The sequence below is a fragment of the Hordeum vulgare genome, chromosome 2H (assembly GCF_904849725.1).
Source record: "Hordeum vulgare subsp. vulgare chromosome 2H, MorexV3_pseudomolecules_assembly, whole genome shotgun sequence".
Lineage (NCBI taxonomy): Eukaryota > Viridiplantae > Streptophyta > Magnoliopsida > Poales > Poaceae > Hordeum > Hordeum vulgare.
The window spans coordinates 286207381-286223294 of NC_058519.1; the positions used below are offsets into that span (position 1 = coordinate 286207381).

Genomic DNA, 15914 nt, shown 5'->3' on the forward strand with positions numbered 1-15914 from the left:
CCTCCTTCTCCTAGTTTTATTCTCCAAAATGATATACTTAGCTAATTATCCGCCAAAATGGCATAATTAGCTTATTTAGGTAAAAAATAGCACTAGAACCTTGGTTAGCTCATAAATTAGTGTATCTCCCTCCAAAATGACATAATAAGCTCAAAACAAGATAAGTAATCTTCTTCACCTTCTTCTTCTCCTCCTTCTTCTTCTGCTCCTCCTCTAGTCTTCTCCTCCTCGTCCTTCTTCTTCTTCTAGTTTCATTCTCCAAAATGACATAATTAGAAAATTATCCTGCAAAATGACATAATTAGCTTATTTAGCTCACTTATGACATAATTAGCTTAGTTTGGTCAAAAATAGCACAAGAACCTTGGTTAGCTCATAAATTAGTGTATCTCCCTCCAAAATGACATAATAAGCTCAAAAGGATAATCGATCATCTTCACCTTCTTATTCTCCTCCTTCTTCTCCTCATTCTTATTGTCTTCTCCTCTTCCTTCTTCTTATCCTTTTAGTTTCATTCTCCAAACTGACATACTTAGCTAAATATCCTCCAAAATGACATAATTAGCTTAGTTAGGTAAAAAATAGCACAAGAGCCTTGGTTAGCTCATATATTAGCGTATCTCCCTCCAAAATGACATAATAAGCTCAAAACAAGATAAGTAATCATCTGCACCTTCTTCTTCACCTCCTTCTTCTTCTCCTCCTTCTTCTAGTCTTCTCCTCCTCCTCGTTCTTATCCTTCTAGTTTTCTTCTTCTTCTAGTTTTCTTCTTCTTCTAGTTTTATTCTTTTTCTTATTCTAACTTTCTTATTTTCATTTTGCAGATTTGATTCACTTCATGGAAGATGACATGCATGGAAGCGAGCACTGATGGAATGCTACTATTTACTTTCTGTTTCGATAAGATAAAAGTGTGAAATATGTGTGTGTATGGAGATAAGATAAGTATGTGTATGTATGATGATTGAAACTGTGTATGTATTGGAAGCTAGCCTATTTCTTATTTTTCTCTTATATGATGTTCGATAGATGGCCTATATGCTGCATATATGATATGTTTATTTTGAAACTTTATGTGGGTGTTAGAAATTATATATATCATATATGTATTTTTAAAATGCAGGGAAATGTATAAAATCAAACAAAATAGTGGCAATTCTGGTGTTTTGTCGTCTGTCGGCTGATGGCAAAGCTGCCACGTGTCACCCACATGTGCAACCTCGGCATCAGCCGGCTTGTCTTTGCCATCAGCTGGATGGTGTTTGCCATCAAGCGGCCTACGACAAAGGAGACAAGCGGGAGACGACAAAGGGGCGTACAAGCGGCAGCCGGATGGTCTTTGCCATTAGCCGCCACACGGCAAAGGGGACAAGCGATAGATATCAAAGGGGCAGACAAGCGGCAACCGGCTGGTCTTTGCCATCAGCCGACAAACGAAAAAGGGGCGGACGGCAGCGGTTTCCGAAAACGGCAGTCGACAATGGTGTCCAAGATGGCAGACGGCAACGGCGGCAGATGGCGATGCCTGCAGACGGTAAACACCCCGTTAGCCACCTAACAGAGTAGGTGCGTGTGGGATGTCGTCTACCCTCTTTCACATCTGTCGGCTGATGGCAAAGACCTTTTTCACCCGCCGTCTGTAGGAAGATGGAAACGAAGCTCATTTACCGGTGTAAGCAACCGAAAAAGTTTTGCCGACTGCCGGCGGATGGCAAAGGCTTGTGTCGTCCTTAGAGTTGGCCCTTGCCGTTTTCCACGGCTCATAGCAAAGAAGCGGATTCCTGTAGTGCATGTGTGGCATTAGTTTTCTCTTTTGAGCAAGTTGGTGTGCATAATATTCTCTTCATGATGCTATTTTGTTATTTTTGTATGAAGCAATTCTTGCACCCTTTGTTAAACTTGTCAGCATGAAAGTTGTAGTGTGTTGAGAGTACAAGGCCCTGGTATTTTTGTTTGTCATGGAAACCTTGTCTACTTGTGGCATTCTTACTGCGAACATGATATCTCAATGTTGATGATTTGGTAGAGGGAAATATGATTAAGTTTGAAAACTGTTGGGCACCCCTGCACGGTTAAATCTTTTGGGAAGCCGTACCGCGGTTATGTGGCAACTTGGAAATTTGTTTAACATCCAGTTATAGCAAACTTGAAGTGAACTTAATTAAAACGAACAAACTGTGTGTGTAACTGTGACTGTCTTTGCTCGTGAGTTTTTACTCTCAGAGAAAACATGGTGGGGTCATGTTTGACGTAAGTAGGTGTTCAAGATCACTTATTTCTGAGTACAAGATCACGCCCGTTTATGCCTAGACCACCCAATTTTAATTATGTACTCGTAAGATAGCTACCAAAACAAATGCTTAGTGCGCTACAACCTCACCACTTAACCAAACCTCACCCAGTGACTTAATTCGTCCCGATATCTTGGTCACAAGATTGTTGAGTCCCCTTGGGTCACAGATTATTACAACACCATAGGTTCAGGTACCGCAGATCCTGAGACAGATGGTGCTCCACAACTCCAGTGGGAGTACGATGAGGAGAATCGACGCATGTACGTGACCTACCCAGACGAGTAGAAGGGCCTTCGTCATCTCCTAGGATAGCGAGATAGACTTCATTGCATTTTATCGTTTGATTTCGTCTATATCGGACCCTCTCTTCTTGATGTCTAAATAAATGTTGTACGACTCTTCATTTAGCATGTGGCGAGTGTAAGCCAACTCATATACTCATCTCATCTTTAAATGTATATGCAATGATTTCTATACTTGCAAAATGCCATGATGTGTCTCTGTCCATATTAACGCCTCGTTCCCAAATACGGATAGTGTCGCATCATGGACGTCACACTTACCTAACCCTAGTCTACTCAATCCCTAGAGTCCCCACTATCTTTCTCCCACCTCGGGTTTATCAACAAGCCAAGCAGCACCCCCACCCTCGATCCAAAAATCCCCATGGCCTCATCCCCAATCCACAGCATCTAGGAGGTGACCTCCTTTACCCGTGAGCCCCACTCGGTCTACTACTAGTGCCGCACCTCGCTCGCCCTTGCCCCGCTGCCATCCCACTCCGTGTCGGTGACTGAAGCCCACGACCTCGCTGGATCGCGTGCCTACACTGTGCATCCGCATCGCCACCGGCCTGAGCTCGCCATCGAGCCCATCTGGACTCGCCGCTACCCGCGAGTGAGTGCCCCCATGCCCGAGGTCCTTTCCACAAGCTCCATCAACCCCGCGCCCGTGTCTCCCATCGTTGACCTCCCAGCGCTGCCTTCGCCCGCGTTTGAGCACGCCCTCACCGGTGACCATCAGGTCAACCCCCCCCCCCCCCCCGGGTCGTGCCCCACATTCTTCCCTTCTCCTATTGTTGCTTCTCTCTCCCAAACCTTGCTTTCCCCCTATCAACAGGAGCTTCCTGCCATTCACACACGCCCCTCCACCCATGACTACCTTGGATATGATCACAAATATTGCATATGCGTATTTATTTGAGGTGATTTCTGATAAAGGTTATGCAATAATTTATTTATCCTATAGAAAACAAAAGTACTCCACCTATTTTTATTTCATGACTAATTGCAGAACTACTGAACACTTATAAAATTCACCTATAAAGATAAGATAAAAAGAAATGTTTAGGTACTGTTTAAGAAGTTCTCTCACATCACTTTTAGCCCAAGAGAAGATAGAGTCCAAGTCTTTCATGTTTTGGACTCAGATTCGGACTCCACAGACATATCTATGTCAAAACACCAAGAAGTTCTATATACCGTCTCCAAATTGGGTGATTCTTATTCATTAAAAAGTAGATTTCATGATATTGCCATCCCAACAGGTTTCACCTTAAAATTGATCAGGAGCGTGGACATATTTACGAAACAATCTGACGTTGCACCAGAATCCGAGTCGAACTATAAGTCCAAAGGTGTCGCATCACCTCCACTTGGGCCCATGGGCCTTGTATGCCCTATTATTAGTTTTAGGCTACCTTGGGATGTTCTCCCACCGCCTTGGCCGGCACCTACTACTCCTATATAAGTACATCGATCTAGTAGCTTTTTGGTTGAGATATCTTTAGTTAAAAGTTAGCCATTGCAACTTCGTGTACTTCGTTTTTGTCCAACAACCAGACCAAGACCGCTTTCGGATCCCCACCTTTATCAATATTTCATCTATATTCACAATATTCAGATTGCTTTATCATACTATTGTTTGTTCTTTGACTGCTTGCAGGAAGAGACCTTCGTGGTCAGGTTGATCGTACTCCGGCGTGGTCAATAACCACTTGGAGTTGGTTTGACGATTGCTAAGGCTTCACATCATTCCTGTTTTTAGTCAGGTCGTCAAAGTCGTCTCCACCAAATCATAGTTATCATCTCATTGAAATATCGGGACTCTTCCTCTATCACGGCTAGTGTTTGCTGAATGAGAAATCTAGACACGAATGAACTAACATAATTCAAAACCGTAAGTGCCATAAAATTGTTGAATGACCAATCTAAGTACAAAACAATATGTACAACAATGTGGATAAGCCATCTATGCAATCCAAATGAATTGATGATTGTGCTAATTGCGCGTGGACATATATCAAATACCACTTGACAGCATGTTCACAGACATGAAACTATTGACTCGAAATCTTAATGAAAGATCCGTATAAATTTTGGATCACAACAAAAATTACAAGATTCGTACAGATTTCCCGAACTCCAGCATGAATCCAGATTGTCCCCCAAACCTAAGATTTAATCAGTAATGCTACATGCAAACAAAAATCATAATTACCATAAATAGATAGATCCTGCCGGTTTAATATCATCAAATAGTAAGTATGTTGCCTCGGGATTACTTACATCAGCAGAAGGATTGTTGGATTCTCCCTCCATGGAGGTGGCACCAATTACCTATTTTTCGTAAAATCTTTGAATGAACTTCCGCTCATGTCCTTCCATGTATAGATCAATCAACTACTTCCTTGACTTTGGGGAGGAAGTCGGCTTATCAGCTATCCAGATCCAATTCAACATGTCGAAGGCGCATGCAGGTAGCAGCGACAGGATCCTGAGTTATGAGTTCATGGGCTTCTTCAATCGTGGGAGACGTGTCATCACAGCAACCATTACGAAATGTGCAAAGACATCCAAATGCAAATGATCATATTAATGTTTCTATACGACCATTATATGGTCGTTTTCGACCTGTTTTATATATTGAATGGGTGTTTGAAATAAATGATATATTTGCTTCCCATAGTTTTGTTGATCATAAAAACGTTAAGGTCGTAGTTGGTTATTTCATTCTTTCACTGGTTATGCTTCAGTTTGGTGGAGCGAATATTATCGGTTACACCCTGATTATATACCTACTACTTGGGATGATTTGAAAGTTGCCATGCGAAACACATCCGTCCGTGTGTATTATACTCGTGACATGATTAAAAATTCCCAACATTTAAAGCAAGGTAGTGACACCATAACAAAATATTATGACGATTTACAAACGACCCTGTTGCATTCCTCATTAGAAGAAAGTGAAGATTTTATGGATAGATTTTGGGGAGGATAAAATCGTGATATTTAGGAGATACTAATAAATGAGAAGTGTTGTCCTATGGATCGTTTGTTTCGTCTTGCTTGAAAAGCTGAACAGGAAATAAAACAACGTATTGCCCACAAAGAGAACAAGCACAAGGTGCACATTTCAAGAGTTAATATGGTTGTTTCTTCAACTACTAGGCGTACTATGATAACCACATCAATTATTGTGAGGGCTACATCACCTTCACCATGTAACGCGTCACCACCAAGAGTGCCTACATCATCTGAGTTTATCATAAGAGGTAATGACAAAGGTACTGATTTTCCACCTTCACAAAAGTATGATGAATGCCTTGTCAATTCCAATGTACCCTATAATGAGCTACCCGTTACTTTGATTACACAGCCTATTTTAGAGGATTATGTTCATGATTTCATTTTTCCATGTGATCAAATAACTATAATATCAACAATTTTGAGTGCACCCATTGAATTAACTCTTGATGAGAAACAACCATGTGAATGAGGGAATAAATCAAATTTGGGTCAAATATATTTGAAAATAATTGTGCCACTGTTTAATCATTTTGATATGACCTCCAATCCTGGTGATGATTCTGTGTGAAATGACATGTTGCATGTTCGCTTATTTAAGAATGTTGTAGCATGTAAATTTGAAACAATTTCAGTTTATTTACCAATGTTGGGATGGTTTAATGATAAACATTCTCAACCTTTTGATATGAATAAGGGATTCACTTATCTGTGCAAATTGAGTTGCAATATTTTCATGCACTCTACTTCAAGTGATAATATTTTGACTTTATATTTCATAATATATAAAAGTTACTCATGTATACATGTGTCATATGTGCAAAACACAAGGGAAGTAAAATGGATGACATATACATATACAACATGTACACCTTATCTCTTTTGTTAGCCACATTTCAGATTAAGCAACGCCGAGGATAGCTTTGTTTTCAAGAAGGGGAGGATGATGAGGGTATGTATACCTTGGATATGATCACAAATATTGCATATGCGTATTTATTTGAGGTGATTTCTGATAAAAGTTATGTAATAATTTATTTATGCTATACAGAACAAAAGTACTTCACGTCTTTTGGCTTCATGCCTAATTTCAGAACAACCAAACACTTGTACAATCCACCTATAAATATGAGGGAAAAGAAACATTTAGGTGCTATTCAAGAAGTTCTCTCACGTGAATTTTAGCCCAAGAGAAGATATCTTGCACGTTCTGGACTCAGATTCGGACTACACCGACATATCTGTTTCAAAACGCCTAGAACTTTTGTATACCGACTCCAAATTGGATGATTCTTTCTTTTTGTTGGATTGTAGATTTCATGTGCTTCCCAACCAAATTGGATTCGCCTTAAAATTCATCCGGAGCATGGAGATATTTACGAAACAATCTGACGCTCAGACTCCTAGTCGAAGTATAAGTCCAAAGGTGTTGCATCACCTTGACTTTGACCCATGGGCCTTGTACATCCTACAGTTAGTTTTAAGCTGCCTTGCGACGTCCTCCCACCTCCTTGGCCACGACCTCTTGCTCGTATATAAGTACATCAATCTAGTAGATTTTTTGTTGGGATTTGATTAGTTAAAAGTTAGCGCATCTTTATCAATAGTTCATCTATGTTCGCGATATTCAGATTGCTTTATAACATTCTTGTTTGTTCTTCGATTGCTTGTAGGAAGAGACATTCGTGGTCAGGGTTATCGTGCTTCGACGTGATCAATAACCTCTTGAAGTTGGTTTAGCGATTGCTAAGGCGCAACATCGTGCACGTTTGTGGTCGGATCGTCAAAGTCGTCTCCACCAAATATAGTTATCATCTCATCGAAAGATCAGCACCCTAACCTCTATCACGGCTAGTGTTTGCTGAATGAGTAATCTCAAGACGAATGAACTAACACAATTCAAAACTGCAAGTGGCATAAAATTGTTGAATGACCAATCTAAGTACAAAATGATATGTACAACAATGTGGATAAGCCATCTATACAATCCAAATGAACTGATGATTGTACTAATTGCGTGTGGAAATATATCAAATACACTTGACTGCATGTTCACAAACACGAATACTACTGATTTGAAATCTCGAACCCCAGCATGAATCGAGATTGTTCCCCAAACCTAAGATTTAATCAGTAATTCTACATGCATAGAAAAACCATAATCATCATAAATAGATAAATCCTACCAATTTAATATCATCAAACAGTAAGTATGTTGCCTCGGGATAACTTACCTGAGCAGAAGGATTGTTGGATTCTCCCTCCATGGAGGTGGCACCAACAACCCGCTTTTCGGCAATCTTTGAACGAACTTGCTGCTCACGTCCTTCCATGTAACGAGCAATCAACTCCTTCCTTGGCTTTGGGGACAAAGTCGGCTTATCGGCCATCGAGATCCAATTCAGCATGGCGAAGGCGCGTGCAGGTGGCGGCGACAGCGATGGGAAAGAGGAGGACGAGTGGCGGTTGGGAAGAAGGGGACGAGAGGCGGCAGGGAGTAATGGCAAATGGTCCACACCATCTGATATTTTAAGCATCTAGTAAGTTTTTTCTGCGGTTAAGCACCTAGTAAGTAGGCGCGAGCGACATGCAGCTATAGTCCACAAAAACATATCACACCAAATAAATGAGCACATCAAACTATTTGATATGTTGGTCAAATGCAGCTACAATACTACTTAGATATATCAGACGTCACACCGACCAATACTTAGATATATAAGACGTTCTGATTAGTGCAAGAACAAGGCCTAGTATAGAAACATGGCTCATCCGTCTCTACAAAGCTAACCGGGTCGACGCGTGCAGTGTGTGCCACACTGACGACCGGTCGTCGGGTCAGTCAAAGGCGCCTTCGCGTGCAGCGTGGTAACATACATGTTATACGCCCGGTAACACACTAACGTCTCCATCAATGTAAGGCGACTTCACGTGCGGCGTGGTAACATACAGGTTATACGCCCGGTAAGGCACGGAAGGGGATCAAGCGACAAAGCAAGTTTGGTAAAAGAATAAAACGGGGGAGGGAAGCTTCTCTGTGTAATGTTAAGTAAATTGGGAAGAAAACCCAATCCCACTGAAGGCAGTCCCTGGAAGTAGCAGTCCCTGGAAGTAGCAGTCCCGATAAAATGACAAGAAAGGCTGGAGCGCTGAGACCTCCTTATTTCCTAAGTTCTTACAATCTTTACTGATAAGAAAGGAGCAATAAGCAATACGAACAGCTAAGAACAATAGAATAATATTTACATTATTTCATTTCATAATCGAGAGAACCGAACAATCAAGGAGAAGGATCACAATTGAGACCTAGCAACCTAGTCCAGACCCGAAGAAACCTAGTGATCGTAGTAAAGACGACTCCGGCACCACCACAAATAGCAAGCAAATGAACCCGGTCTAATTATCAATCAGATCTTGTTGATCTTCTCGCCTATCACAACAGGATTCTGCTTGGCAATCTGCTCCCGGCCAGCCTTCTTGTAGTCGAATGAGCATTCGTGGGAGTCTGCATAGCGGTGCATGGAGCAGAAAGTTCCCCCGCACCGGCACTGGAAACCAGTCAAGCCCACCTTCTTGCGGCATGAAAGGCATCGGTTGCTGGGCGGCTTTGGAGGTTCCTGTGCTGCTTGGCTATCAACTAAAGGCACGGCTCCTACTTCGTCTGCCTTTGCTTGCTCCAAGGTCACATTGGAAGATGATGCCACAGTGAACACCTTCTTCTCGGCTACAGGGGCGGCAATTGTCGTGGCCTTAATGAAGTCCCTGTAGCACTTGGAGCACATGTTGTTTGTCATGCTGCTACCAAAGAAGCCGCAATTGTTTACACATAATATTGGTGCCTCGGGTGTTTGGACAGTCTCCTCAGACTCCTTCCAGCTATCTTGTGTCATTGCCTGCTAACGGGCTGCAGGCGCAGACGTATGACAAATCGTTACCAAGAAATATTGATGCAAAAATACAACCAGCTTGAGTAACAAGCACGAAAAATATACATTATTAGTATCATAGGTGAATCCAACGTTGAATCCAACGTTGGTGCACATGCGGCTGTAAAGAAGAGATTGCTACATATATTAATATTATTTAATAAACGTAATAATAACCGAATGTGATCCTGGTTCAGGCTGTAAGCTAAAGAACTACTGTGAACATGAATCCATAAGGCATGTATGCATGACAGCCCTGCTCCCAAAGCTACAGAATTTTGGAATAATCAGTTCATAAGTCTCTGAAATCAGGGAGTCAATAAAAACTTTCCTGACTACGGCACTTGGTATACATTCGGATTAGGTTTTTCTTGGTGCGCAAGTGGAACTTTTAGACAGGCATACAAACAATTATAAGATCAAATATAGGCCGTCCATGATTCTTTCTTCCTGATCAGACTACACCCTATTAGCACATAGGTGTTACTAGAAACTAGATTGAACTTCAAACAAATTCATATTAGAGTCTGCAATTCCTGCATAACAAGATGACAGGTGAAAGCATGATTGATATTCCAATGCCTGGTGGCTGGTATGCTATGTGAATGACCAATCTTTATCTCGTCATTAATTCCTTTGTCCACATAATTATTCTAGACCTTTGGTTTATAACTTTATCAATCATGTCAAACGGTCATAGCATTTTTCAAAAGCCGGCTCAAGGAAGGCACGCAGCTGGATGAAGCAACAAATCCCTTCCCAGAGCATAATTCAAGCAATCCAATTTCTTGCCGGGACCTTGGATCTCATGCCTAAGTAACTGACCTTTCCAGGCTCTTCATACAGCGGCAAGTGGCAAAGCAATCGTAGCCAGCAGAGGCCTCAATGAATTCCTTTGGAACCTTATCCATGGAATCACCTCTTCCCCTGTGTGTTGTCCGAATCCAAAAGACCAATTACCTTCCCTGCACCGGTCTGTTCCCAAATCTATAAATTCATGCGCAGGCGCAAAACACCACAAAAAATTGAAGGAAAAGTCAACCACCTCCTCTAGACTAGACACCCACCACGACGATTACGTTGCACACGGAGGGGGAGGCGGACGCGTAAATCAAAACATAGCCGAACAATCCTACCAACCAAAGATCAATAAAATTCCTGCGCAGATACAGCGACACCGATCCCAAAATTAAAAGAAAAATCCTTCTATGAGAAAACACGCATCGGCAGAGAATAGACACCGGCAAGGAGCCAGATCGGCGGCGCGGCCTCCGGCGATCGGATCTGGTACGGTGGAAGGAGGCGACAGGCGGCGGGTACCAACTAACCTGTGGGCGTGAGGAGACGGCACGCGACTTTTTTTCAACGTAGAACTTTTCTTTTTCCGAGCGCTGCGCGTCGAGGAGGAAGAGGGAGCGGAGGGCGATACTGCGTGAGGAGGTGTGTGGCGCGCGTGTTATAAACGCCCAGGTTTTCTCGATTCCACGGTTCCATTTCCTTAGGGCTTTTTTATCACCGTTTTAGTTCAACACTACTGTATAAAAAATACACATCTTTCCATCGTTTCGTTTCGTTTCCGTTGCTGGAAATTTAATAACCGTCGGTAAAATACATCCGTAAAATTAATACATATGTATATAACTAGCAAAAGGGTCCGTGCGTTGCAACGGAAGAAAAAAATACCACACGCTTTTAATCTTTTTATAATCATTTTGATTTATTAAAATAATAAGCTAACTAACTAATGTAGTCAGTCCTATCCTATTTTGTTGAAAAATCAACCCGTCCATTGTTAATTCCATCATGATGAGAAATTGAGTGGGACAAGCAAAGCAAAACAAAGAGGCTACGTGAATTGATCAATGGACTGTTATCTTATTTCAGTCATGGGGTAGAGAATGTGGGATCAGATGACAAACTGAAGGTGGTGTTCCATTCTCTCTCTACAACAATGCAACCTTACATTCAATACATTCATTCATCAGCAAACAAATTCCCACAAAACAAACTTTCTTGCCGGTGCTTGATACACGGTTGGAGGCATGGGGAGGGGATCTCACCAGATGATGAGTTCCTGCCAGAGGAGGGGATACGATGAGGGAAGCAAGGGTTAGACGCCTTTATCTGGCCATAAGGAGTCGCCGTTGCCGCGCCATAACCTCGGAGTTCCCCGTGTGAGCCATGGAGGCCCGCCTCCACCTGCAAGTACTTCGCTCCGCCGCGCCTTATCCGCGCGCCGCCGCCGTTCTGCATCGAGCAGACGCATCGTCTCAAGTCGTTGTAGCTGTCGCGTTGATTTGATCCAGAAGCTGTGCTCGAGCGCCGAAACGGGGGCAGCAAGCGGGCAGAGGTACGACCGCGGAGGCGGGTGGGTTGAGATCGATAGCAGTGGTGGTTGAGGTCGGCCGCGGCGGCGAGTGGTGTGGCAGCGGCCTGGGGACAGGCCAGGGTGGACCAGGGTCGATGCGATGCGCTCGAGCGCTGCAACGGGGGCAGTGAGCGGGGAGAGATACAGCCGCGGAGGCGGGTGGGTTGAGATCGGCAACGGTGGCGGTTGAGGTCGGCCGCGGCGGCGAGTGGTTTGGCGGCGGCCTGGGCATAGGCTAGGGTGGCCCAGGGTCGACGGGAGGAGGCGATGCGTATGGGTATAATTTTTGCAGCGAATTGTTTTTTCCTTTTGCGTTGCAGATAAATGATGGAGCGTGGGTTGAATAACAAAAATTACACGGGCTTTTTTATAAAAATGTTGTGGTGGGTTTTTCGACGGAAGCAATAGCCGCTTTATTATTAGGTATAGATTACATCGCTTCCAAACACAACCTTAATCTCTCCAGATTAATAATAATTAATTAAGGAAAAGCAATATTTTTTTGTCCTAACATGTATCTAAAATAAGAACTGCGGCCGCAAACTAATTTGTGGTTGGATGGTCAGAGAGACAGTAGTATCCCAGCCTACTAGAGTAGTCTCATTGCTTGAATTATTCCTGAATTTATTTCAGAATTTTCGACGATACATTTTCAGTGGAAGGAGACGTTCCCGTGAACGACGATGCGCCTATAATAATTTCGTAAATCTTAAGATGATATGTCGGCTTACTCTTTCGGATTTACTCATAGGTCGGAGGTGCTCATAAGGGTAGGGTGTATATCTGTTCATAGAGGTGAGTGTATGCGTGTGTATATGAGCGCTTGCGTATATACTGTGTTAAAAAAACAAGAACTGCGGCCACCACGAGACGCTCACAGTGATTTAAAACATCTAACCGTCCATTTGGACTTTTGATGTGATTTGGGTCGTCCGATCCCACGCTGAAATGATCTGTGTCGTCAGATCGGAACCGAGCAATGTAGGAATGAATAGTTCCTCTCGTTCCTGCCACCGCCTATAAATTTGGTGCACCCACGAGGTTTTTTTGTCATCTCATCTATTGGCGTATAAAAGGGGGTGGCTCGAGTGGCGAAGGCCTAGCCGCCTCCTCCTCCTCCCGCACTCGCTTCTCCTTCACCCCTCCTATTCCTCCCACACCCGCGTCGCCCTGCCTTCACATCGCCGCCATCGTAGGCGCTCTCCGTGGCCCCCATACTCGACCTCACATCGCCCAACATCTCCTCCCTAGCCCTTGGCACTCGGTAGGAGGAGCACAGAAGCTCGTGAGGGGGTCGAAGGGCACTCTGGCTTCGGATCCGGGAGCGGTGACGACCATTGACGAGCTCGAGCTTACCCCTCTCCAGATGCCCTCAAGTTATGGATTGGCAACATGCAGCGGTGGATGAGGAGATCCACAATCAGCCGTTCCCGCCGCCCGTCCTCCTACGTCACCATCAAAGGGAGGATCACTAGAGTGTGTCCTCACCCCGTCGAGCTCGCCCCTTTCCACCGACCCTCAAGTTGTGGACGATGTGATCAATGACCAGCCACCGTCGCCCGTCCTCCTACTTCGCGATCAACGGGAGGAGTATGAGAGTGTGTCCGCATGTTCGTGCTACTCTGGCAAGAGGACAAACCAAGGTGATCGGCCTCTGATCTGTTGCGCTCCCACCACCCTCCCTTTCCCTTTTTCTCTCGTCATGTGTTGGAAATGTGCCCTAGAGGTAATAATAAATTGGTTATTATCATATTTCCTTGCTCATGATAAGTGTTTATTTCCATGCTAGAATTGCATTAACCAGAAACTTAAATATGTGTGGATATATAAATAACACCGTGTCCCTAGTGAGCCTTTACTAGACTAGTTCGTTGACCAAAGATGGTTAAGGTTTTCTAACCATAGACATGATTTGTCATTTCATATTGGGATCACATCATTAGGAGAATGATGTAATGACAAGACTCAATTTTAAGCATAGCATTTGACCGTATCACTTAATTTATTGCTACTGCTTTCTTCACGTCAAGTATATGTTTCTAGGACCATGAGGTCATGCAACTCCGTGACATCGGAGGAATACCTTGTGTCATATCAAACATCACTTCATAACTAGGTGATCATAAAGGTGCTCTACATGTATCTTTGAGGGTGACTGTTGAGTTGGCGTGGATCGAGCCTTTGATTTGTCACTCCGTATGACGGGGAGGTATCTCTGGGCCCTCTCGGTAATGGAACATCACAAGAAGCTTGCAAGCAATGCGGCTAAGAGGTTAGTCACAAGATCTTATATTACGGAACAAGTAAAGTGACCTGCTGGTAACGAGATTGAACTAGGTATGGAGATATCGACGATCAAATCTCGGGCAAGTAACATACCGACGGACAAAGGGAACTGCATACGAGATTGACTGAATCCTTGACACCGTGGTTCGATCGATAAATATATTTGTGGAATATGTAGGAACCAATATGGGCATCCAGATCCCGCTATTGGGTATTGACTAGAGAGGAGTCTCAGTCATGTCTACATGATTCTCGAACCCACACGGTTCACACGCTTAACGTTTGAGGATGCTAGAGCGGTATTGGGAGATGTACGTTGGTGACCGAATGTTGCTTGGAGTCCCAAATGAGATCCCAGACATCACGAGGAGCTCCGAAATTGTACACAGGTAAAAATTTATGTATGGGAAGTCATATTTTCGTTAGCATAAATGTCTCGGGTTTTGCCGATATTGTACTGGGAATCTCCGGGAAGGTCCTGGAAGGTTCTGGAGGGTTTCGAAGGAGTCCAAAAGGGTCCCTCCAGCCTCTAGGGCATGCATGGGCTGTAGGGGAACCATGGCCTTATTGGGCCAGGCGCACCATCCCTCTAAGGCCCATGCACCTAGGGGAGGGAAAATCCAAAGTGGGAGGGCCCTCCACTTGGCTTGGAAGGCACTCCTCCCCCTTTGGGCGCCCCCTCCTTGGAGGAGGGGCAAAGGGGGTTGTACCCCCCCTCTTGCTCCTATAAATAGAGAGGGCCGGGGAGGGCAGCAACACACCAATCCCTTCCCCCTCCCTTGGGCAGCCCCTCACCCCTCTTCGAGAGTTCTTCCTCGCTCGTAGTTTCGGAGGTGCTTGACGAAGCCGTGCATCCACTACTCCACCACTATCTCCACCATGTCGTCGTGTTAGTTGATATCCCATCTACTTCTCCGCCCTCGCCTATTAGATCAAGGAGGTGGAGACGTTATCGAGCCGCACGTGTGCTGAACACGGAGGTCTCGTCCATTCGGTGCTGGATCAGATTGGATCGTGAAGAGTACGACTACATCATCCATGTAATATACGCTTCTGCTTAATGGTCTATGATGGTGCATAGACTCACTCTCCCCTCTCATTTATATGCATCTCCATAGATATATGTTGGGTGTTCATATGATTTTTTTTGTTTTTCATTCTTCGTTCCCTAAAAGCCGGGCTCACCGATGCTTCTTCTCTCCCCGTCGCGCTTGGCCCATGCTGTTATTGGGAAGAATGCGAATGCCACTGCTCCATAGAGAAGAGCACCCGGTCCGTTGCTCTTTTGGTGGGGTTCTGACTATTTGGCTCTCGTATGCACAATAGTGTGGGAACGAGGAGACGAGTCTCATGAAGAAGGTGAGCGGAATGGAGACAAGGATGGCAACTTGTTGCTCCTTAGAGCAACCAAATATTCTCCATGGTGTGCGAGAAGCTAAGCAGCATATTTGAGAGGAAGGACTCGCCTTCTTGGCCTAGATGCTCTCAACTGCTCAGCTTGGTCTGCTTGCCCTTTTCCTGCCTCTGCATGAGGTGACTCCATTGTGATGACCAGCATTCTAAAGTGAACAGGATTGAGGAAGGCACACTCTTGTCCAGCTTATGTAAAGGAGAGGTATGACCGAGTGATGTCCACGGCATATCCAACACCATTGAGAAATTTCACAAGATGTTGTCTTTACATGTTTCCACCAAGATGTGCTTTAGTGTGCCAAGTGCCGATGAATTTTAAATA

The 15914-nt window shown here is 44.1% G+C and overlaps 1 protein-coding gene across 3 annotated transcripts; it reads right to left on the minus strand.

Moving 5' to 3' along the window:
* Positions 1-8804: 8804 nt before the first annotated feature.
* Positions 8805-11003, minus strand: LOC123426102 (zinc finger A20 and AN1 domain-containing stress-associated protein 9-like). 3 transcript variants are annotated; one of them, XM_045109881.1, is made up of 3 exons: positions 10854-10969; positions 10351-10500; positions 8805-9503 (listed from the first exon to the last, which is right to left on the minus strand). In XM_045109881.1, exon 3 carries the CDS (start codon positions 9487-9489, stop codon positions 9007-9009), a length of 483 nt encoding a protein of 160 aa, XP_044965816.1. In that variant the 5' UTR covers positions 9490-9503; positions 10351-10500; positions 10854-10969; the 3' UTR covers positions 8805-9006. The 3 variants fall into 3 exon arrangements, with proteins under 3 accessions (XP_044965816.1, XP_044965815.1, XP_044965814.1); XM_045109880.1 differs by lacking the exon at positions 10854-10969 and adding an exon at positions 10571-10683; XM_045109879.1 differs by lacking the exon at positions 10351-10500 and having other exon boundaries at positions 10854-11003.
* Between the last annotated feature and the right edge of the window lie 4911 nt (positions 11004-15914).

What these genes read in the sequence shown, in the direction of transcription:
- LOC123426102 (XM_045109879.1), bottom strand. Translation starts at nt 9,489, where the DNA reads ATGACACAAGATAGCTGGAAGGAGTCTGAGGAGACTGTCCAAACACCC.